At 41.4% G+C, this 24,041-nt stretch overlaps 1 protein-coding gene across 1 annotated transcript in view; it reads right to left on the bottom strand.

The window, feature by feature from the left end:
* TMEM132D (transmembrane protein 132D) overlaps positions 1-24,041 on the bottom strand; it is an 884,961-nt gene that overhangs the window by 634,526 nt on the left and 226,394 nt on the right. The window contains exon 2 of the mRNA XM_070769354.1: positions 15,361-16,249. Within this exon, the coding sequence (XP_070625455.1) occupies positions 15,361-16,249 (889 nt within the window). The remainder of the gene's footprint in view (positions 1-15,360; positions 16,250-24,041) is intronic.

The raw sequence follows: 24,041 nt of genomic DNA, 5'->3' as shown, positions 1-24,041 counted from the left end.
TGGTAAGCCTGACAGATGTTCATGACGGTGGACATACCTTAGTCTGTCTACGCTCCAAAGCACTGTCTGAAGTTGGCATCTCATCCCCAGAAAAGACACCCCAGGTTCACATTCACAGCACCGGCCACTCATTACAGGGCTGTATCCATGTTTTATTCTCTGTTAACATCCCCGGCACCAAGCATCACACTCAAGAAACATCTGCTCAATAAGGGAAATGTTTCAGGTAATTCATTTCCTTAAGTGCTTTTATAAAAATGAGATTTTGGAGTATCTGTGTCTGCCTCTCTGCCTGGCACTGATGAAGATGGATTTTCCAAAACATGTGCTCAGCAGTGTAAGTCAGCGAGGGTGAGTTCTCAGGACCTCAAAGTAGATGTGGTATGAGCACAAGGGCATCTGCCAGGCTGTTCACCTCTTGTGTTTCTGTTTCCACTTCTGGAAAATCGAGGTGATAATAGTACCTACGTTGTGGGGTTGTTCTGAGAATTAAACATGTGAAAAATATTTTAAGCAATTAGAAGAGTACCAGGCACAAATGCACAAATAGATACTTAATAAATGCTTGTTATTATACTAACATTCTTATTATCACTATCATTATCATTAAAATGATTGTATTCAGCAATCTCTCCCTCAAACCTCCTAGCCTCTGCACATTATTCTTGTGTTCCCATGAGTGACCCAGAAGAGGTACACAGAAAAACCACGTCTGAAGGTGACTGGCAAAGGATATGAAGATATTCGATCAACAGCCTCTGTGGCCTCCTGACCAAAGACCACCTGGGAAATGGAATCTCCATGGATACCAAATGCACAGATGACATCAAGGACCAAAACCCATCCCCGACTCCTCCCCATTAAGGTCATATAACCCTTCACCCAGTCCTTTCCCTCTGGCTGCTTGCAGTCTGGTTGAAAAGGAGACCGTCAGGTGGGTCTAGCATGCAGGGGATGTGATGAGGTCCTCACACGGAGACGAAGGTTAGTTCAAGGTTATAGAGTACAAACATCTGTAACCAGAAGCGGGCACAGTCAAAGAAGACCACAGGGAGCTTTGGTTGCAAGACATCTTTTCTGTGTGTACATCTCTAATGTAACAATATTTTTTTTAATACACAAAGGCTAAACATACTGAAAAAATTATTTTCATAAAAATCACTGCACCCAGCCCACAGTCAAAGGATATAATGGCAGCCACCTGGCTCATATCCTTATATTCTTTGAAAACCAAACCCCACACAATCACTTCTCAGAGAAACTTCTAGAACTATATGCAGAGAGGAACGGCCATGTCCATTCATATCTTTTCCTCTTCCACATTTCTTGGACTCTGCCTCAATAGACAGGGACTTGAGAAAGAATGTCATGACCCTCCTTCCTGAGGCCCCCATTAGCTGCCCTACTCCAACTCCCAGAAAAATATAAAGATTGTGAGCAAAACACTTCCCTGTGGTTTTTTGTTTTCTCCTTCTGGCTCTTTTCCAAGTCCAGTGAATATAGGAATTTCACGTTGACAGCCACCTTTTGGCTCCCTTGAGGTTTTATGTTTTGAGGCAGGGAGGAGAAAATTGCTCCTTTCAAGAGGGGTGGAGATAAATTAGGAGTTGGGGATTAACAGAAACACACTACTATTTATAAAATAGGTAACAATGATGTCCTACTATGTAGCACAGGAGACTACATTTAATAGCAGGTAATAACCTATAGTGGAAAAGAATCCGAAACTGTACACCTGACACTAACACAAGATTGTAAATCAACTGTAACTTAATAAATAAAAAAAGAAATTGAAGGCATTATGCGAAATGTTGCAAATTTATTCTATCAGTGTTTGGTGTATCCTGGCCACCATGGTGAGCAAAATGACATTCAGAATAAGCAGAATTTGTCTGCAGATGCATTTCATAAGGGATTTTGTTTTTTTCCTGAACAAAGATGAAAGTGTCAGGTGACGTAATGGGTAATGAACGGCCCCACCTATAATGAAAAAGAATTCAAAAGAGAACATGTGTGTGTGTGAATAACTGAGTCCCTCTGTTGTGCACTTGAAACTAACACAACACTGTAAATTATCTATAGCTCAATTAAAAAATTGCTGCTTTCAAACATGCTTCTCACCAAGCCTTGAAGGCAGTGTCCTGAACACCACACGATCATTCCTTAGAGCCCCCCGGGGCCTCGAAGACACACAACAGTTTCCTGTAGCGCCTGCATTTTCTGGGCCTGTCCGAAGCGTAAACAACACACATACACACACAGTGAACTCTAGGGGGTTTCAGGCCACACTGCACAAACCATGAAGAGGAGTGTGGAGGTATGTCCACCCTGCTCTTTTTGTGTGTGCAAATTAATTTCATTTCATCTCATCCATGGGGATGATAACCTTTCCCTGAAGGAGTGTGCAGCAATCACGTGTCCTATTTTGGCTACCAGTCTCTCTGCCCTCTTTCTGGAAGCCCCCTGAGTTCTGAGTCGGGGGATCAGTGGTCTCTCACTGGGACTGATCAAGGAGGGAATGTAAATGCAGCACCTACTTCCCTCCCAGAAGTTACTGAGGGGGTCACATATTTTCTCTCACTGCTCTGGCATGGCCAAGGGGTGGACACAGGACTCAAGCTTGAGAGAATGACCTCCTCCCTAGGTTGGTGAGGTCTAGGCTAGAGATAAAAGAATGGAAGAAATGTACGAAGAGCATTGATTTCTGCAGGAGCTCTTCCTGTTACAGAACAGCTGCTTCTTGTTTCAACTCCGACCCCCCAGAATGGCATGGATCCTACTTCATTCAGCATCTTTTCTCTAGTCATTTCATTGATTTCTTTTTGTTTTCTGGCTTTCTTGAGATGTAATTGACATATAATACTGTGTAAGCTTAAGGTGTACAGTGTGATAATTTAAAGTGTAATGTGTAATATACATGACACACATACATAGTGTAAAATGATGATTTTACAGCAATAAGGTTAGTTTATAACTCCATCATCTCATTTAGTTATCTCTTTTTTCATGATGAGAACTTTTAATATTTACTCTCTTAGCAACTTTCAAGTATGCAATACAGTATGATTAACTGCAGTTACCATGCCGTACATTAAATCCCCAGAACTTGTTTATCTCAGAACCAGTAGTTGGTACCTTCGGACCAGCATCCCTTTTCCCCCTTCCTCAAGCCTCTGGCAACCATCCATCTATTCTCTGATTCTAGAAGCTTTCATCAGATTCCACCTGGAAGTGACATTATTCAGAATCTGAATTTCTTGGACTTATGTCACTGAACATAATGCCTTTAAGGTTTATCCCTGTTGTTGCAGGAAAAAATGAAATCACTGTCTCAAGGAGATATCTGTTCCCCGCTGTTCACTGCAGCATTATTTGCAAGAGTCAAGACATGGAAACAACCTGAGTGTCCAGTAATGGATGAATGGATAAAGAAAATGTGATGTATATACACGAAGAAATATTATCCAGCCATAAAAAAGAAAGAAACCCTTCCATTATCTTCAGAACTTCCAACTCTGCCAAGTTGGCCAAAGTCAATTTCTCTTGCTCATGAGATGAGCCTCCTGCTAGAACATGGCAAAGAGATTCAAGGAAATCTCAAGCAACAGTCCCAGTATCAATATCAGAGCACAGCTCGTACCACAGTTGGCATCTTCCTTCTTTCCTCTCTTCCCCAAAAGAATCAGAGCCATCAGTTTGTTTAACTCAAAAATGGATGTATAGCCATCAGCTTGGGGCAAAGGGTAGTGCTAGTGGTAAGGAACTCACCTGCCAATGCAACAGACACAAGAGATACAGATTGGATTTCTGGGTCAGGAAGATCCCCTGGAGGAGGGCACAGCAACCTATTCCAGTATTATTGCCTGGAGAATCCCACGGACACAGGAGCCTGGCAGGCGATGATCCATAGGGTCACAAAGAGTCAGAAACAACCGTAGTGACTTATCATGAACACTTGGTTAAAACACAGTATAGCTGGAAAGGAAAGGGAGCTATCAGCGGATGGAGGGATTCTTGAGTTGGAGATCACTATGGATTGACATCTTGAAATGTGTGAAGCTGTATGCAGAGAGGCTATGTGTATTGTTACACAGTGGAGTTTGCACAAAAATTCGTTAAACAATGTGATTCAATTATATAGCGGGAGAGAGGAGCATGAGCAGTTTAATTAACTTAAATTTCTAACTTCACCATTCGACTTAACAAGCATTGACCAGAATAGCAAGAAGGGTGACGTGAACCCAATGGCTCCCAACTCCAACTGCAAGTTCGTATCTCTTGGAGAGGTTTTTGAAAATGCCAGTACCAGGGACTTTTCTGGTAGTCAAGTAGTTAAGAATCCACCTGCCAATGCAGGGGACACGGGTTCGATCCCTGGTCCAGGAAGATCTGACATGCCGAGGGGCAACTAAGCCCGCTTGCCACAATGACTGAAGCCTGCATGCTCTAGGGCCTTTGAGCCACAGGTACTGAGCCCATGTGCTGCAATCACTGAAGCCCACTAGAGCTTCTGCTCTGCAACAAGAGAAGCGATCGCAATGAGAAGTCCATGCACCGCAATGAGAAAGCAGCCCTGAGTACCCACACCCAGAGAAAGCCCGCTCATAGGAATGAAGACTCAGCACAACCAAAAATAAATAAATAAATAAACAGAAAAAATATTAGCACAATACATGATATTATAAATCAACTATATTTCAGTAAAATAATAATATTAATAAAAGAGATAATGAAAAAGATAGAAGAACAATTTTTTAAAATCTATTCACAGTATAGGTTTGGATTTCCATTACCTTAGGGTACATGAATTATAACAGATGGATAAATTACTTAAAGAAAGAAATATGCATTCTTTTAGGTTCATGGATATGTGTGCTCAGTCACTCAGTTATGTCCAATGCTTTGCGACCCCATGGACTGTACCCCACCAGGTTCCTCTGTCTACGGGATTCATCCAAACGAGAATACTGGAGTGGATTGCCATTTCCTCCTCCATGGGATCGTCCCGATCCAGGGATTGAACCCACACCTCCTGTGTCTCCTGTATTGGCAAGAGGATTCTTTACCACTGAGCCATCATGGGTATTGTTGTTACTAAAAAAAAAAAAAAAATTACTAACACCAAGGCTTCACCCCAGACTGTTATGGAGGCCAGAAGATCCTAGAAGCTGTCATTGTTGGAAACAATGGCCTCAGATCATCTCAGATTGGGGTTCCTCTTACAGAGCAAGTATCTTAATAGGACTACACCTGACTCTGTTATTTTATATTGTTGCTATTGTTCTTTAGTTGCTAAGTTCTGTCCAACTGTTTGCGACACCATGGACTAGCTCACCAGGCTCTTCTGTCCATGGGATTTCCCAGGCAAGCATACTGGAGTGGGTTGCCCTTTCCTTCTTCAGGGGGTCTTCCTGACCCAGGGATCGAACTGAGGCCTCCTGCTTGGCAGACAAGACTCTTTACCACTTGAGCCACCTGGAAAGCCCATTATTTTGTATACATGGCCTTGAAATACACACCAGCCACTTCATCTCAAGTCTAAATGAAGAACCTTCTCTCTGGTCCCCTCCTAAACGGAAGATACATGGAGTGAACTCACGGAGACTGTAACTACTACTCAATCCTCCAACAGTTAATGAGTGGCTGTTTAGGCCAGATATTGTATGAGAAATGAAGAAACAACAGCGAGCAGATGGAAGATTCTGCTCATCTCATGATTCAAGATTCTCATGGAATACATGCTCAGGTGGAAGTAAAACCCATATGTTGGGTACAACATAAGGGATTTTCAAGAAAAATCTGACTCCACACAGTATTTATTTATTCTAAACCTGGTACCTCCCTCTCTGTAAGAGCTGAGCTTTTTAATTTTATTCTTTTTTTTTTTTTTTTTTGCTGTGCTAAAAGTCTTTGTTGCTGCAAGTGAGCTTTCTCTGGTTGTGGTGAGCAGGGGTTACTCTCTAGTTGCGGTGCCCAGACTTCTCATTGTGGTGGCTTCTATTGTTGGGGAGCACAGACTCTAGTGCTCAGGTTCAGAGTTGTGGTGCACAGGCTTAGTTACTTCAAGTTATGTGGGATTTTCCTGGAGCAGGGATTGAACCCGTGTCCCCTGCATTGGCAGGTGGATTCTTATCCACTAAACCACTAGGGGGAAGTCCAAGAGTAGAGTAGTTTCCCAACAACCACAGTCATAATTTTTCAGTTGTAAGGGTGATTCCATCCCCACCCAGGAGATATTAGGAAATATCTGGACCATCTTGGGATATCACAATTCAGGTTGTGTATATAGTGGGTCAAGTCAGAGATGCAGTTACTCAAACTACAATGTACAGACCAGACGGCACCTCTCAACAAAACATCATAAGATCCAAATGTCAACAGCCAAAGACTGAGAAGTGTCTATTCTATGGGATTATAACCCAAACTGTAAAGTATTAACAAATATCCAGATGTCCTTATTGAAATCAATGATTGAATAAATACATGCATGAGGGAAAATTAACCAATTTCCCCCACAGAATTCCAAATGATTAACATAGATATACCACTGGCAAGAAGAAGGCACACTATAATTCCATAACTGTGAGCTGTGGATAATTACTTCCTTTTGGAAAATACTGTATAGGACATGTTGAAAAATCAACTTTACGGTGGAAAAACCCAAGAAATATCACCCCAACCAGTGACCAAAGTTCACATCAACAATGACTAAGTCAGATTGGGAGTAAATATCCTTGATATGATGAAATGAAAATGGCACTTTATTTTTATGTGTTTATTTTTTGTTTTTAAAAATCCCATTTGGTTTTTATTTCAAAATGATTGGGGATAAAAGAGCACAGAGATACACCTGATGTCTTTGTGTTTTTATCTGTACTGTTCCCTTTGCCTGAATTTCCTTTCTTGGAAAAGAGAAGTACTACATAAACAACAAGGATCTACTGTACAGTATAGGGAACTCCACTCAATATTCCACAATGATAATATGGGAAAAATCCAAAAAAAAAAAAAAAAAAAAAGATACATGCATATGCATGACTGAACCACCCCGTTGTACATCCGAAACCAACACAATAAATCTGCAAACCAACTACACCTCAATACAAAACAAAAATCAAATTAAAGTGAACCACTACATATTCTCCACTCTTCCAGGGCAGGGCTCACTCTCTCATGCTCCTGTCCCTCAAATAGGAGTCATTTTTCCTTTTAACTCATCTGTGTACTTCCTGACATCCTCAATCAATGTTTATTCAATGAAAAGGTGAAAGAGAGTAGTTTGCAGACAAATACAAAACATTATCTCTGTGGTTTTTTCTTTTTTTTATCCCCAAGCCCACTCTTTGGTCTTATCACAAGAAAAACATCAGATAAATCCCAATTGAGGGACATTCTTCAGAAAGTCTGAACAGGACATCTCGTAGCTGTCAAGGTCAACAGAAAGCAAATCTGAGAAACAGTCACAGACAACAGAAATTAAAAAGACATGATGATTAAATGTGATATCCTGAGCAGGAGCCTGGAACAGAAAAGGGGGCATCAGGCAAACACTAAGGGAGTATGAATGAGTGTGGACTTCAGCTAAGAATAATAGTGGAGCAATGATCATGACAAATGAATGAAGCTAATGTCAGGTGTTAATTACAGGGGGAAGCTAACCACGAGGCACCTGGCACTGTCCTGTACTGACCTCACAACTTTTTCCTTAAATCTGAATCTATTCTCAAACAGAAGTTTATTGAAAAAAGATGGATCGCTCTCCTTTCTCTGTCTGCCTCGCACTCCAGTCTGCTCCAGAAGCAACTCCCTGAATCCATCAGATGACAAAGGGAGACGTAGTGCCAGGCATGGATGTCATGGACCTTTGTGGGGTTTGGAGATACGCAGCATCATCCTCTTCCTTAAAAGCACCCCACTTTTCTCAGGAGGGAAATACCACCTCCCCTGGGATGTGCTCTTGGTGACAGGTGACTCCAGAAGCCCACCTCTCATTCTGGAAGCACACCAGGTAACTCTGCTACCCTGGGCTCAGACAGCAACTAGGTCTGTGAGCCACTGGGAGCTTCCCAAGAGTCTTTTTTAAAAATCTGAGTGAGTATTTTATCTTGTTTTATTTTGTACCACCTATTTTATTCTATATTTATGTGACCCTAGATTAAGTAACTTGCATGACTGTCTTCATCTCACAGAATCTAATTCACTCTTTTCCTGCAGGCACTGCCTATATTTTCCAGATATATTTTTCCAAAGCAAATAACAAATAAAATGAAAGCTGTTTTCATTCTTAAAATATACTGGAAATCTCATCTCTTCTTGCTTTCTTTATGATCTAAATCAGTTAAACTTCATTCAGGTCTTAAAGCAGTAATTTTTCCACATCATGAGTTTTCTTGCTTGACAATACTTCATCCATGTCCACTTTGCCTTGTTGTTGCTCTTAAGTTCCTCAGTTGTGTCTGACTCTTTGTGACCCCACAGACTGCAATATGCCAGGCTTCCCTGTCCTTCACTATCTCCCAGAGTTTGCTCAAACTCATGTCCATTGAGTCAATGATGCCATGCAACCATATCATCCTCAGTCATCCCCTTCTCCTCCTGCCTTCAGTCTTTCCCAGCATCAGGGTCTTTTCCAAACAGTTTGCTTTTTGCATCAGGTGGCCAAAGTATTATAGCTTCAGCATCAGCAACAGTCTTTCCAAAGAATATTCAGGGTTGATTTCCTTTAGGATTAACCTGGTTTGATCTCTTTGCAGTCCAAGGGACTCTCAAGAGTCCTGTCCAGCACCACAATTTGAAAGCATCAGTTCTTCAGCACTCAGCCTCCTTTATGGTCCAACTCTCACATTTGTATATGACTACTGGAAAAACCATAGCTTTGACTAGAAGGATCTTTGTTAGCCAAGCGCTCCCTGGTGGTCTAGTGGTTAGGATTCAGCACTCTCATGGCCGCAGCCCCCATGGGGTTCTATTCCCAGTCAGGGAAGCCTTTCGTCTCCCTCTCTGCCTCCCACTTTTCCTTATTTTGCACTAATCCGTGAAATTTTGGACTCTATTCAATACATTTCTTTGTTGTCAATGCAGTTCATTTTAATGTTCAACTTCATCAATGGGATTAACTTCTGTAAACATCCTGCCATAAAGTAGGACATATTTAACATTCAGCACATGAGAACCCTGAGCCTTGAGATGGTTGTGAAATTTCTACAACCACACTGGCAACAAAACATATTACAGAGTCAAACTAGACTATAGCTCCTGACTCTTAAAAACCTTTTTATTTTATATTGGAGTACAGCCAATTAACGAGGCAAAACTACAGTCATCAAAACAGTATGGTATTGGCACAAAACAGAAACACAGATCAATGGAACAGGATACAAAGCCTAGAAATAAACCCATGCACCTATGGTTAATTAATCTACAACCAAGGAGACAAGAATATAATGTTGGAAAGACAGTCTCTTCAACACAAATGGTGCTGGGAAAACTGGATAGCTACAAGGAAAAAAATTAAAATTAGATCATTCTTTAAACATCCAAGAGTCTTTGCACCTTTGATTATAATAAGAACAGAGGGAACTTTTGGAAGAATTCATTATGCCAGGTGGGGAAGAGGTGCTGGGCAAGCAGGCTGTTGCCTCTAAACCAAGGGCATCCTCCGCCTCCCACACTGTGCATTGTCAAGGCAAGTGGTCCCATGCCTTATTAATTCTTAAGACTAACAACATACATTCAACTAACCCTTTCATTTATTTATGTTCTTAAATTATGTAGGTTGGGATTTATGGCATGCAACTAAGAATATCATTCGGTATACCAGGGCATACTTTACCTGCAATAGAATAAGGAGAGACTTTCTGCTTCAAGGCAGCGTCAAAGGCTACATCATTCAAGTGACTCAAGTTCAGGGCCAAACCACCAAAAAACACCACATATTATTTCTAACAAGCTCAAAACCTTCTGCAAAGCAAGCTTCCCAAACCACCAAAAAATACATTTGAGCCTTATCAACCCCAGGCCCACTTTGTCCTCTTGTCAATTATTCTTATTTTGTTTTTTTTCCCTCTTTTATATCTCTCATTTTTGCAAGAATAGTGAATATCTACTTCTTAATAATGCCTTATTCAGAAACCTGCTCTGAGACCTGACCACTTTCTGAGCACAAGATTCTTAACAAATTCTTGAAGATTTAGCATATAAAACTGCAAAGACTTCAGCAAAGTATATGCATTTGTTAATAATTAACAAGACGTCTAAACTTTCCAGGTGGCTTGGTTGGTAGAGAATCCACCTGCAATGCAGGAGATGTGGGTTCGATCCCTGGCAAGATCCCCTGGAGAAGGAAATGGCAACCCATTTCAGTATTCTTGCCTGTAGAATCTCATGGACCGAGGATCCTGGCGGGCTATAGTCCACGGGGTCGCAAAAGAGTTGGACATGATTTTGTGACTAAACCACCACCACCAAGACAGCCATTCATTCATTCATTCATTTAACCAATCTTAACATATCTCTGACTTTGAGAAAGGCACCCAGACAGTTCTGAGTGCTGTATCTCTGATTTGGATCTTTCCACCTCTTTTTCCTGGATTGTCAGGGAGCCAAGCTAATACTGTGCAAATATTTGGCTCCAGGCTTACATTCAGATCAGACAACCAGAAGCCTTTGAAACTGACTTCTTGTGGGAAGAAGCAACCGAAGAATAGGTGGGGGAGATGAGCAAGAAAGAGTTCCTTGATTCTCCAGACACATAATCAGGTGACAAGAGGCCTCGGATGTTTCTGAAATTGACTCTCTGTGGGAGAAGGAAAAGGGATGGAGTGGTGAGAATGTGCAAAAAAGGTCCACGTGCTGGGTGATGCTTTTGTTGTCCACTGGAAGGAAAACATTCTCTGAAATTAAAAGGGATCCTTAGATGTTTAAAGAATGAAAGTGCTTTGCTTTTCTTCCTTTGTGAAGGTCTGCTTTGGAAGATTTGGGCTCCAGGAGAGAAGAGAACTTCTAAGATGACAAACAGCCTCATCCTGGTTTTCCTCTTTGCAATGGCTAATGCACACACATGCACACACCCAGCTATTTTTGTAAATTGCCCTTGGAGATAATTTGCACCACAAAACTTGATTCTCAGGATAGAAGACAAGCCTCTTTGTGTCAGCTAGAAATGAGAGGCACAGAAGTGACAGGGAAGCGGCAGTTTTTAGGTGGTCAATCACTGTCTGCAGCAGAAGTCCTCAATCCGGATGGGTTCCCTTCTGTTGCTGGCAGTTAATCTGGTCCCCTCTCCACCCTGGCCATCCTTAAGTGGAGAGCTATGTCCTACTGGCACCTGACCTACAAAACATGAACCCACCTGTGGACTTCATTAGCACTGTCACCCCTGAGTCTAGAAACAAGTCACTATTGCAGAGGAAAGCACCCAAGGATACATGGTTGTATCCTTCAGGGTTGTATATACAGCAGATGGCTAGATAGAGCTCGGGCTTCCTGGTGGCTCAGCGGTAAAGAACCCACATGCCAAGGCAGGAGATGTGGGTTTGATCCCTAGGTCGGGAAGATTCCCTGGAGAAGGAAATGGCAACCCACTACAGTATTTTTGTCTGGGAAATCCCATAGACAGAAGAAGTCTGACAGGCTATAGCCCATGGGGCTACAAAGAATTGGACACGATTGAGTAACTAAGCACAGAACACAGCAAAGCCATCAGTTCATGCTGGATATTACAGAAATGCCTCTAGTCATTTAACAGATACCCATAGTATTTTACTTTGCCAACAAAGGTCCATCTAGTCAAGGCTATGGTTTTTCCTGTGGTCATGTATGGATGTGAGAGTTGGACTGTGAAGAAGGCTGAGCGCTGAAGAATTGATACTTTTGAACTGTGGTGTTGGAGAAGACTCTTGAGAGTCCTTTGGACTGCAAGGAGATCCAACCAATCCATTCTGAAGGAGATCAGCCCTGGGATTTCTTTGGAAGGAATGATGCTGAAGCTGAAACTCCAGTACTTTGGCCACCTCATGCAAAGAGTTGACTCATTGGAAAAGACTGTGATGCTGGGAGGGATTGGGGGCAGGAGGAGAAGGGGACGACAGAGGATGAGATGGCTGGATGGCATCACTGACTTGATGGATGTGAGTCTGAGTGAACTCCGGGAGTTGGTGATGGACAGGGAGGCCTGGCGTGCTGCGATTCATGGGGTCACAAAGAGTCGGACACGACTGAGTGAATGAACTGAACTGAACTGAACTGATAGTATTTTATGGATATATTAATACATGTATGTATGTGTACACACACATACACACACACATATGGGCTTCCAAGGTGGCTCAGTGGTAAAGAACCTGCCTGCCAATGAAGGAGATGCAGGTTTGATCTTTGATCCCTGGGTGGAGAAGAACCCCTGGAGAAGGAAATGGCACCCTACTTCAGTATTCTTGACTGGAAAATCCCATGGACAGAGGACCCTGGCAGGCTACAGTCCATGAGGTCACAAAAGAGTCAGACACGACTTAGCATCTAAACAACAACAACAGAGCAGACCCAGGCTAATTCTAAATACTCGGAAGCTGTGCTAAACGAGTGTCAAATTGACTTCATTAAAAAAGATACACAGCTTCATTATTTTCTAATTATGAGAATTCCAACTAAAGGCTAACGACATTGCCAGATCCAGGTTTCCCGCCAGCTGTTTTCATAAACAGATAAGACTCATTCGTAATTAGTGTGTGTTAAGTATTCAGCAGGCATATTATTAATGCAACTTTTAAAGAGATGGAAAGCGTGCTACTTTATCAACTTAAATACACATTTGTAAAGTATTTACTGATTTATTTTACTATTGTCTTAAATGGAAAGCACCTTTCTAAATGATGGACTCTGAACAAACACACTTTGGCTCTACATCCAAAATTTTCCAATCTTTTGACTTCTAAGTGGCAAGATGCTTATTTCTGAATCTGCAAAGCTGTGGATCCCTCAGAATACATAGCCCAGAAACGAACCTCTCCTGGCCATGGCACAGCTTGCCAGTGGCAGGGCTGCCCTCAGGATGCATGTGAACACGCTAGTGGGCAATGGATTGTGGTCAGATGCACAGTTTTCTGTGAAATGTAATTCTACACTGATAGCTGCTTCCCAATAAAGGCTGATGTGAATATCATCTACTGGAGAGTTAAAGCTTTAGGAGATTCTAGTTTGTAAACCATGGGTCCAGGAATTCAACAAGCAGTAGCTGGTAAATGAAAAAAAATGGTAGATTATGAAATTGTTTGACTTCTTCTTATTCAAGACCTTGAGTTTCCACTGGCAAAATATTTCTCTATATAGGCAGTCATCTCCAAAAAGAATATTATATAAATGTGTTGAGCCTGGGAAAACCAAGCGCAAAGCTACACATCAGGCAGAGGGAGGGCCCATGACCAGCTGGATCTAGGTCTGATTTCCAAAGGACAGAAGGGAGCGATCACGAGGTCTCAGTCCCACAGACGTGTTGTTCATACTAAATCCCTGTGTTTAATCCCCAGATGCACCCCCACCCGGCTGAAGGTTTTTCCTGCCAACATGAGCCAGGTCCGATCATGAGGTTAATGCTGTCCATTGGTTTCTGTGTCTTTGGTTGAGATTCAAAGGAAATTCCCAGCACTAGGTCACAATCAACAAAACTGAAATGTGCAAAGTATAAGCAAAAGAATGATTTCTTTCTTAAACTCATCCACCCCCTTAACAAACACAGAATTTTTTTTTTTAAGGAAAGAACAGTGGGGGACTTCATCATTCCACCTACACAATGTAAGTGGGATCATCCAGACAGAAAATTCATAAGAAAACACAAGCTTTAAATGACACATTAGAACAGATAGACTTAACTGATATTCATAGGACATTCCAACTGAAAGCAGCAGAATACACTTCTTTCTCAAGAGCACATGGAACATTCTCCAGGATAGATCACACCTTGGGTCACAAATCAAGGCATGGTAAATTTAAGAAAACTGAAATCACATCAAGCATCTTTTGATGTGAGATGCTATGCTCACAATGCTATGAGACTAAAAATAAATTATAGGAAAAAACTGTAAAAAACACACACACACACAAACATATGGAGGCTAAACAATTTGTTACTAAATAATCAATAGATCACTGGAGAAACCAAAGAGGAAATCAAAAAGTACCTAGAGACAAATGACAACAAAAATACGATGATCCAAAACCTATGGGATGCAGCAAAAGCAGTTCTAAGAGTGAAGTTTATAGCAAGACAATCTTGGCTCAAGAAAAGAGGAAAATCTCAAATAAACAACCTAACCTTACAGCTAAGCAACTAGAGAAAGAACAAATAAAACTCAAAGTTAGTAGAGCAAAAGGAATCAGAAAGATAAGAGAAATAAATGAAACATAGACAAAGTAAAAAAGAAAAGAAAGAAAGAAAAACAGCTATTGAGCCCCAGGGGAGAGGGACAAGAGGGCTTTTCATTGTTGGATAAGCTTTAAAAACCCACATATAAATGTGGTCCCATGTCCAGTAACACTCAGGGGTCATACCAAACTTGATTAGATGGCACTTCAGGTCAACTTTCTGGATTATGTAGCAATGTGAGGACACATTTAGTGATCTAATAATACTTACACCAAATAGCTGTTATAATCAAACTCATGTGTGTTTAAAACAAATGAAACAACAACAACAAAACTGTAATGAAAATCCAATCAAGCCAAGCTTCCCTCACAAGCTACTGTATGTTCCAAAGAGAAAACTCATCCCTTCTTTTTTCTTAAATCCCACAGGACTCATTTTAAATGCCTCCTCTTGGTATAATTTTTATATAAGACAATCCACAAACTCTACTGGATATCTTTACACTTTCTGCTCTTTTATATTTTGAACACCAAGTTCTATTTCCAGAGAGAAACAAAAGGGTAACTTTGAGGTTGGTGCCACAGAGTGTACTTAGAACTCACATGCTCCGAAGAGATTGTGAGTTGGCAACACTGTATCCTCTATCCTCCCTGACAATTTTTGCCAACCCATTTGCAGAGTTATGTCAACTCTGAGCCATTGAACTCTCCTAAGACCTGCTGAGAACCACCTAAGCCAGGTCCAAGATAGAATATCAGCCTGCTCCTGACTTTCCTGGGACAGCCCAGAAAATCTATTAACAACATCTTCACCGAATCAACTGCCAATTCAGAGAGCTCTAACTGGTCTTTCTACTTGACAGTGAACATTGGAGTCCGCAAAAAGTGGAGGGACGTTTCTACCCTGGCCAGCGCTAACACAGATCTATGCATCACACATAGGGGAAGGGTCTCAGAAGCGCCCTTGACCTTGGAGGTGCTACCGGAAGATAATGAACTCACCTTAACGTGAAGCGGTCCTCGGTGGAGTTTTTGGAGATGGAGACTGGAAAAGTCAGCACGTCTCCCTGCCTGACTGTCTTTGGCACGTACTGCACAGCCACGTGGTTATCCAAGCGCAGCTCTCTCAGCGGCGGCCGGCTGGGGGTCTGGTAAAGAAAAACACTCCCGATCCTGTGCAAGGGAGGCCCAGACTCATCGATGTCATTACGGCCCGTCCGCATACCGCCGGCTCTCCGGGCATCCTCCTTGGCGCAGTCTCCACGGTCGTCCCCTTGCTGCACGGCGTAGTAGAGCTCCACCGGACTCCCTTCGGGGGGCTCCGGCGTCTTCTTCCTTCCGGCCACCACCGTCGGGGGGCCGAACCAGCTGGCCGGGAGCTCCAGCTGCGCCACACACAGCCCCAGAGCCCCCCGCAGGCGGCAGCTGCCTCGTACCTCCCGGGTCTCCCGGAAGGCGAACACCCGCAGGCAGGGCAGGCTCTGCACCGGGCCAGGGTCGTCCCAGTCCCTGCCCACCACGTGGAACAGCACCTGCACGCGGGGCCGGCTCAGGTAGATCTTGTCCCGCAGGATGTGCGCCTTCAGCTTCCAGTTCAGAGAAAACGTGCTGGTGAATCCAAAGGGGCTGGAGGGGAGCATCAAGTCCTGGGGTACCACCTGCTCAATGGCGAAAGGCCCATAGCTGGCATTCAGGACTGGTAGCCTCTTGGATTTGTAAATCAGAAAGGACTCCACCCGCGACTGTAGACTGGAGTTTCTCATGATGTCCTGGTTGGCTTCCTTGAGGAAGAAGGACACGTCTGCGTGGTGGATGTGGTAGGTCACCGGGAGGTAGGTGGGCAGCAAAGAGAACCTCTGGATACTCTCCAGTATGCCTCGGCTTTCAGCCACTGTTGGGAGGAATCGGGGTTCAGGGGTTAGAAACTTGAGGGCAGTGATACCAATATTTCAGACCTCTTTGTAACCCCTTTATAGTGGATTGCCCTGCCTTAGCATTAATTAAGCGATTCTTTATCCAAAATGTCTTAAATCAATTCATTTTATATTAAATGTATTTCTTTAAAGAAAAATTGATGCCACTGGAGTAAGTAGAGAACCAGCCACCAGCCTCATTGGCCATGCACAGAAGCTAAGCGAGCAAATACAAATAGAATATTACTCGGCTGTAAAAAAAAGAACAATTTTGAGTCAGTTGTAGTGAGGTGGATGAACCTAGACCCTGTTATACAAAGTGAAGTCAGAAAGAGACAAACAAATACCATATATTGAGGCATATATATGGAATCTAGAAAAACAGTACTGATGAACCTATATATAGAGAAGAAATGGAGATGCAGGTGTAGAGAATGGACTTGTAGACACAGCAGGATAAGAAGAGAGAAAGGAGAAACGAAGTACAAACTGACAAAGTAGCACTGACATTTATACACTATGCTAAAGCATTTCAGTCCTGTCTGACTCTTTCTGATCCCATGGACTTTAGCCCCCCAGGCTCCTCTGTCCATGGGATTCTTCAGGCAAGAATACTGGAGTGGGTTGCCATGCACTCCCCCGGGGGATCTTCCCTATCATGTGTGAAGTAGATAACTAGAAGGAAGTTGCTATAGAACACAGGGAGCCCAGCCTGGTGCTCTGTCATGACCTAGAGGGGTAGCATGAGGAGGGGAGGCTCAAGAGGGAAGGGTATAAATATAAGTTTATAATTATACATATTAATTATATATATACATAAATAATTATGTATATATGGGAAAGGGAGGCTCAAGAGGGAGGGGTATATATATATGTATACATATATACACATATATAATTATGTATATATGGGAAGAGGAGGTTCAGGAGGGAGGGTGTGTATGTGTGTATATATATATATGTATGAGGGAGGGGTGGTGTGTGTGTGTGTGTGTGTATACATATAGATGTATGATAGATGTATGGCAGAGACCACCACAACAATGTAAAACAATTATCCTCCAATAAAAAAGAAAGAAAATTCAAAGTAATGCCTTTAATTTTCAACTAGCAGTCCTCATGCCTTTTAGGGGGTGATGGCTTATGCCTAAGACTTGCTCTCTTTCAGTTAGAGGGAAAGATCCTCATGAGAAAGGTCTTAAGAAACTGCTGGCATCCAGCAGAGAAGAGTGCTCCCATTAGCTCCACCAGATGGACTGAGATTGGAAACAAGAATGACTTTCTCAGCATGTGGCTTGATGCTGTGTCCATATTTTACCCAATACTATTTCCTGTTCCACCAGATACATACTCTACCCTTGACACATTTACCATGGGAACATGATAAAAGACTTTAAAGATGGACAATCATAAATCACTTGCACATCATGTACTTTCCTTAGGGCTAAGCTGAGAGATGGACAGAAAAGACCTTGGAAAGATACTGCTGGAAGGAAACCTGAAATAGATGCGATGACCCAACCCCATCATGTCGAGTCCATGTGACCCTAAAAACCCAAGAAGCAAGGGAAGTCCATCACTTTTGTGGCCTCCACATCCTTCGTGAAAGCTGTGTTGACACCAATGCACAGAAAGTCTTTTTCCCCCCACCCCCTTCCTGAACATATCCCGCCCTCAGGGAGAAAAAGAATCCAAAAATGTTATTTTTACAATGTGCCTTATATTCTGTAAGAAAAACACAGAAACAGAGATTACATAATTCAAGAACCAATTTAAGGGGCTTTAGAAATGGAAATTACTGGCTCTGGAAACACTGACTTTCTAGGCAAAGCTCCACAAATTATCCAGACCCCTTCTCATTAGCCCTGTCACTCTCTCTGGTTATTTTGCAATAAAAGCAACTCAGGCCCTGACATTCATCAGGCGGACCTGTTTCAGAGGCCCACGTGAGCACATTTTCTGATACATGACGCCTACAGGAGTCCGGACCCCTCCTGGCAGTTGTCTGTGAACAGAGGGGAAAGCAAAGAACTCAGAGAAAGGAGTCTTCACTGTGGCTTTGCTGCTCAGATCTCGTGAGAGAACAGGCAAGTCCCTTAGCCTCTCTGCCTCTCCGGTGCTGCTCTGTAGGAGGGGCCCGACCAGAGGGCAGAAGCCCCCATCCAGTTCTAGCAGCACAGGGCACTCAGCTGAAGTCCATCCTACCCTGGACAAGGAGTCAGCTTGGCATAAACTCGTCCTGAGTTGATGGAAAACCCCTGTGGGAAGGGCTCCCTCCATTCCATGGCATCACCCAGCTCAGGCCAAGCTGAGCTCCACTTCAGCAATGAAGGCTTCCATAGGCCTGAACCATCTGAAACCTCCAATATCTTGAGGAGTTCTGATTCACCCAAGCACTGATTTCATATGACTCAACCTAATACCTAGGAGGAGAAGGCAATGGCAACCCACTCCAGTACTCTTGCCTGGAAAATCCCAAGGATGGAGGAGCCTGGTAGGCTGCAGTCCATGGGGTCGCTAAGAGTCGGACACGACTGAAGCGACTTAGCAGCAGCAGCAGCAATACCTAGGAATTCCTTTTTCAAACATCAAAATATCATGGACTTCACAAGAGACTGGAGAAGGCAATGGCACCCCACTCCAGTACTCTTGCTTGGAAAATCTCATGGACGGAGGAGCCTGTTAGGTTGTAGTCCATGGGGTCACTAAGAGTCGGACATGACTGAGCGACTTCACTTTGACTTTTCACTTTCATGCATTGGAGAAGGAAATGGCAACCCACTCCAGTATTATTGCCTGGAGAATCCCAGGGACGGGGGAGCCTGGTGGGCTGCCGTCTATGGGGATGCACAGAGTTGGACACGACTGAAATGACTTAGCATAGCACAAGAGACCTCATTCCTTAGGAGAATTACATTTTTCTTAACATTCTGGAAATCTCTCAGGATTTATATTTTCAATAAGAGTGCACTGTCACTTGTGAATTTCCATGCAAGTGAAGTACAGGGAGTGAATTTTGTGCTCATGTTCAGGGTTGAAGCTTCCTCCTTCGTCCCTTCTCTGGGTACCACCTCCCCTCCCCGACTCTGCTGGGACATTGCAGGCTGCGTTGTAAAAGTCACTTCTCTTGACTGCACGATTCTGCATTATATGCCCCACTGATGTCCTCCTGTAGATCTTATACTTTCCTATTACAGGACTTTATTCTCTGCTGTAATTCCCTCCATGCCCCAGTAGGTTATATGCAAGTGAGCAGAGATGACACGTTGGCCTTTTCTCTGTTTTATTCACAGTCCTTAGAAGAGCACCTGGCAAATATTAGGTTCTCAGTAAATATTTGAGAAATGAATGAGTCAACGAATGCATGGTGCTTTCAGTATTACAAAAAGCTGATTATATTTTTATATCGGGACTTTATACTCTGCCTCCTCTGTTGCATCCCTCTATAATTAGAATCCTCCATTCTTTTACCCCATGAGGAGCTTCAAGTAATGGTGATGATAGGGGACTAACGAAGGGAGGCACCTCTCTATGGAATAAGGTCCCTGATTCTCTTTTATAAATTTTATTGGATTATAGTTGATTTATAATGTTGTGTTGGTTTCAGGTGCACAGCAAAGTTATACATATTTATATATATATATATATTCCTTTTATTTCAGATTATTTTCTCATATAAGTTATCACAAGATACTGAGTAGCATTCCCCATGCAATACAGTAGATCACTGTTGGTTATCTGCCATACATATAGTAGTGTGTATACATTTATCCCAAGCCCCTGATTTATGCCTACCCCTACCACATTTCCCTTTTGGTAACCATAGGTTTATTTTCAATACCTGTTAAGTCTGTTTCTATTTTGTAAATAATTTTTTAAAAAATAACCACTGATTAAGAATCCACCTGCCAATGCAGGGGGCATGGGTTCAATCTCTGGTTTGGGAAGATCCCACATGACACAGACCAGCTACGCCCAGGAGCCACGTCAAGAGAAAGTCCCCGTGCAGCAAGGTCAAATATAAACAAATAAATAACTTTTAAAAAAATGATACAGATAAACTTATTTACAAAATGGAAACAGACTCACAGATCCCGTGATTCTTAAAAATACGTCTTGGCACCACCTGGAGCGGTTATTCTGGTTGTCATCACATCAGCCTGTCATTCACTGTAGACACTGCTGAAGCCAAATAAATGGTCAGGTTATAAATAAGGAACAATATTTGACACCGAGGCTCCCTGAACTTTCCTGTTGAACATCTGATCCCTACTACTTGAGAATACCTAACTTTATTGTGCAACTAATTACATATCCCAAAGACAATGGCTGTGGGTCCCCTGACTCTATTTGGGAAAGCAATCAGGGGTTACCACGGGCATCATTCAAAGGGAAGTAATTTCTAAGCTGCATTCTACAAATGGCCTATTTGTCTTTTCACCTGGTTATCTAACCTCGATGTTTATTGCTTAAAAATGCTCCAAGTTGACCCAAAGCTAGTTGTTATTTCCTTTTCCAGTCATTCCTTTTTTAAAAAACAAAACTGAAAAAAAAAAAAAAACAACAACAGTGTTCCACAATGCACAGAATGGACTAAGAAGTAAAGCTGAATATCCTGGAATCCCCATGGGGATGACTATTATAAATGAAGAACACCATTTCCATGTAAAAAAAGAGCAAGGTGTCAAATAACAAAGAAGTTGCATGTGGTAAATCTCAGTTAATAATCTCTTAAAGAAAAAAAATTACATTTGACTTTTGTGCTGTGGCTTACATGCTTATTTGAAAGAAAGTGACATGTTCCCATCTTTAAGCAACGCAAGCAGCCTCGCAGAGATTTTCTGTTAATTTTAACATTTTGAAAAAAAAAATAATTTCCCCTAAATAATATCTTTAAGAAACCTGAGGAAGATGGCAATTTGAGCACAGACCTTTAAAATTTCCCCTGAGTGGACTCAAAAGCAGTAGCTAAAAGAATATGGTAATAAGTAAAAATCGGCATCTGTGCTGAACATTCAGGGCAAACTGCAAGCCCTAGCCTGGGAGAATTCCTGAGAAATTGCATGAGATGCCAACACCTCATGCAGAAAAAACAGCATGGTGAGGGTTGCCAGATGAAATGTAGGAAAATCAACTATGTTTCCTTTTCTAATTTACAGAAAGGTTACATGGGGGCATGCTTATAATTAAGAACAAAAACAAAATTTGTCAGGTATCTGAAATCCAAATGTAACCAGGGACCCTGTATCGTTATTGGCTAACTCTAGTAGCCCTAAGCATGACATCATAAAAGAAGGTAATAGCCTGGTAGAAATAACCTGATAGTTGTAAAAGCAAAGGGCATGCATCCCAGGGATGCTCTGCACTTGGTAATGCTTCCCGATGCTGACTGCCGACAACATTTGTAATCAGCCAAATTGAATGACTCAAGAGTGAGTGTGACCACACAGTGCAGAAAACCCCAGAATCAGGGCTTCTTGCTGACTTGGAGTGGAAGGTGTGACACAGCCTTGCTGTGGACTGAGTCCAAGCCACACCAAAACGATTTACAGGAAACTGGCCCCCAGGGCAGCAGCTGTACCAAACTGAGAGAAGGGCTGTTATAGCGACCGTCTGGGAATATCAGCAATCCCAATGCATCCCCACGCTGCTCCAGCTGCAGCGTCAGGGATACAGGAATGTAGGACCAGTGGCCCTTCCAGGTGGACATTTCCTGTACAGCTCTAACAAGAGCAGGTGAAAACCGAATGGAGAAAAGAGGAACCCACTCCACTGTGCCAGTGAAATGCCAAGGCACGATGAGATGACCCTCATTCAAGGACCATGAGAGAGAAGGCAAATATAGACGGAAAACAGGAGAATAAAAAAAATTTTTTTTTTATAAATAAAAACTGCAAAATCAAAGAAAGACATTTCAAAGGGCAATGAAGAGGTAGTTTCAAGAGTAGTTACCGCAGAGGACTAAAGTATATTTCACACAGAATAACTTTTATACTTTCACTAATCAAGGAAATGCAGGCCCTTTGTTACTTTATAATGAAATAAGACCAAGATGGAAGAAGATATGGCAGTATTAAAAGTAAGGGATTTAAAATGGTTTCAAAAGCAATAAAATAGATATGAAAAAGAAGAAAATTGAATTTATCCTAAAAAAAGGAGAATTTATGAAGCTTTCCCTAAAGCTAAATGGCAAAGACAAGAAATGAAAATGATCAGTGGCAGACTGCAAACAAATATGAGACACATTAGATATATACACAGATAATAGAACTTCTAAGAAAAATAGCAGGAAAATGCAAAAGAAGAATTATTAAAAGACAATAGAGAAAGGAAAACAGTCCTGGGGTAAAAGTAAATATTCCACTGAATTCCAACAAAAACTGTAAACACCAACTTTTAGATATTTCCTAAAAACATTTCTTAATGCCACAGATGATGAATAATTCTATAAGTGCTTATTTAAAAGTAAAACTTTTAAAAGAAAAAACTAATGAAATTGGCCTCAGTCATGCCCACTGTACAAGATTATTATAAAATAACAAGTATTTCCCCAAATCTTATGGGGAGTGTTCTAATTGAACAATTAATTCTCTAAACTAGAGATTGTCCTGATAATATGCGAAGATAACACAAAGATGCAAGGTTACATCCTATCTACCTTTCCTTACAAACATCACTGAACCAAATTATTCAGGCAACCAGGAAGTGAATCAAAGTATAATATTCAGTAACAAGAAAATCATAGCATAAATACAAAAACATTTAAGCATATAGAATAAATTCAAATAAAGTTTAAAACATAGGCAAAACAAAGAAGTTCAAAATAGTTATTGATCAAAAAAGATTCATAACCCAAATATTGTAGCTTTTAAAAATCATATACTTGGTAAAAATCCCAAAAGAAGCATGAAAAGAAAAAAAAAGTAAAAGTGTACTAATTTTGCAATAGAAATGGCTTTATTTTTGTCAACAGTAACCAAATAAATATATATTTAACTGTACTTTTCTCTAAGTTTAAAATCAAGCTGTTTGGCTTACAAACTGGGAAGGGAGAGAGAAAAAGAGAGAAAACAGAAACAGCTCATCAAGTGATATATTGAAAATAAAGAACATTGATCGTCAAGAAAGAAAATTGATAAAAGGTATAAAATATGATGAAAGGAATAAGAACAAATTTGTTAACTATGACACTAAATATAAATAAGTTAAACTCTCTTGTGAAAAGAGAGACTGACAGATGACTCAAAAATCATAAGAAAGTAAGTTTAAATTGTCTGCAAGAGAACTCCTAAATAAAGTGACTATGACTTTTTTTTAAAAACCTAACCATAGATATTTCATAGGGGGTGAAAAAAATAGCACAATTTTAACATCAGAGGATAAGGTAAATTCCAGAGAAAAAATAACTACCTGGGTTAAAGATCTTAATTTTTGTGGAAGGATACAATTCATAGTGCATATGTAGTAATAAGTATTCTAAGCAAAAATATATCTCCAAAATTAATATAGCAAATCTCTTAAAGTTACAATTGGAAATTGACAGCTACTAATTTTTTTTAAAACTTTATATACCTTCTTTTCCAACCTCTGACTTAAGGATGAAAAAGTAAGGCTATGAAGATATAAATAATATGAATTATGAAGTTGTAATCTCTACAGAGGATACTCATATATATTATTAATGACCCTTGACAAATATCATATATAAAGTCACAAGAAAAACCAAAAATTTCACAAAAAGAATTTAAATTGTAGTCCATAAGCATATGT

Source organism: Bos indicus, chromosome 17 (assembly GCF_029378745.1).
Source record: "Bos indicus isolate NIAB-ARS_2022 breed Sahiwal x Tharparkar chromosome 17, NIAB-ARS_B.indTharparkar_mat_pri_1.0, whole genome shotgun sequence".
NCBI lineage: Eukaryota > Metazoa > Chordata > Mammalia > Artiodactyla > Bovidae > Bos > Bos indicus.
The sequence above is the reverse complement of the archived record's forward strand: the minus strand, read 5'-3'. Positions and strand labels throughout refer to the sequence as shown.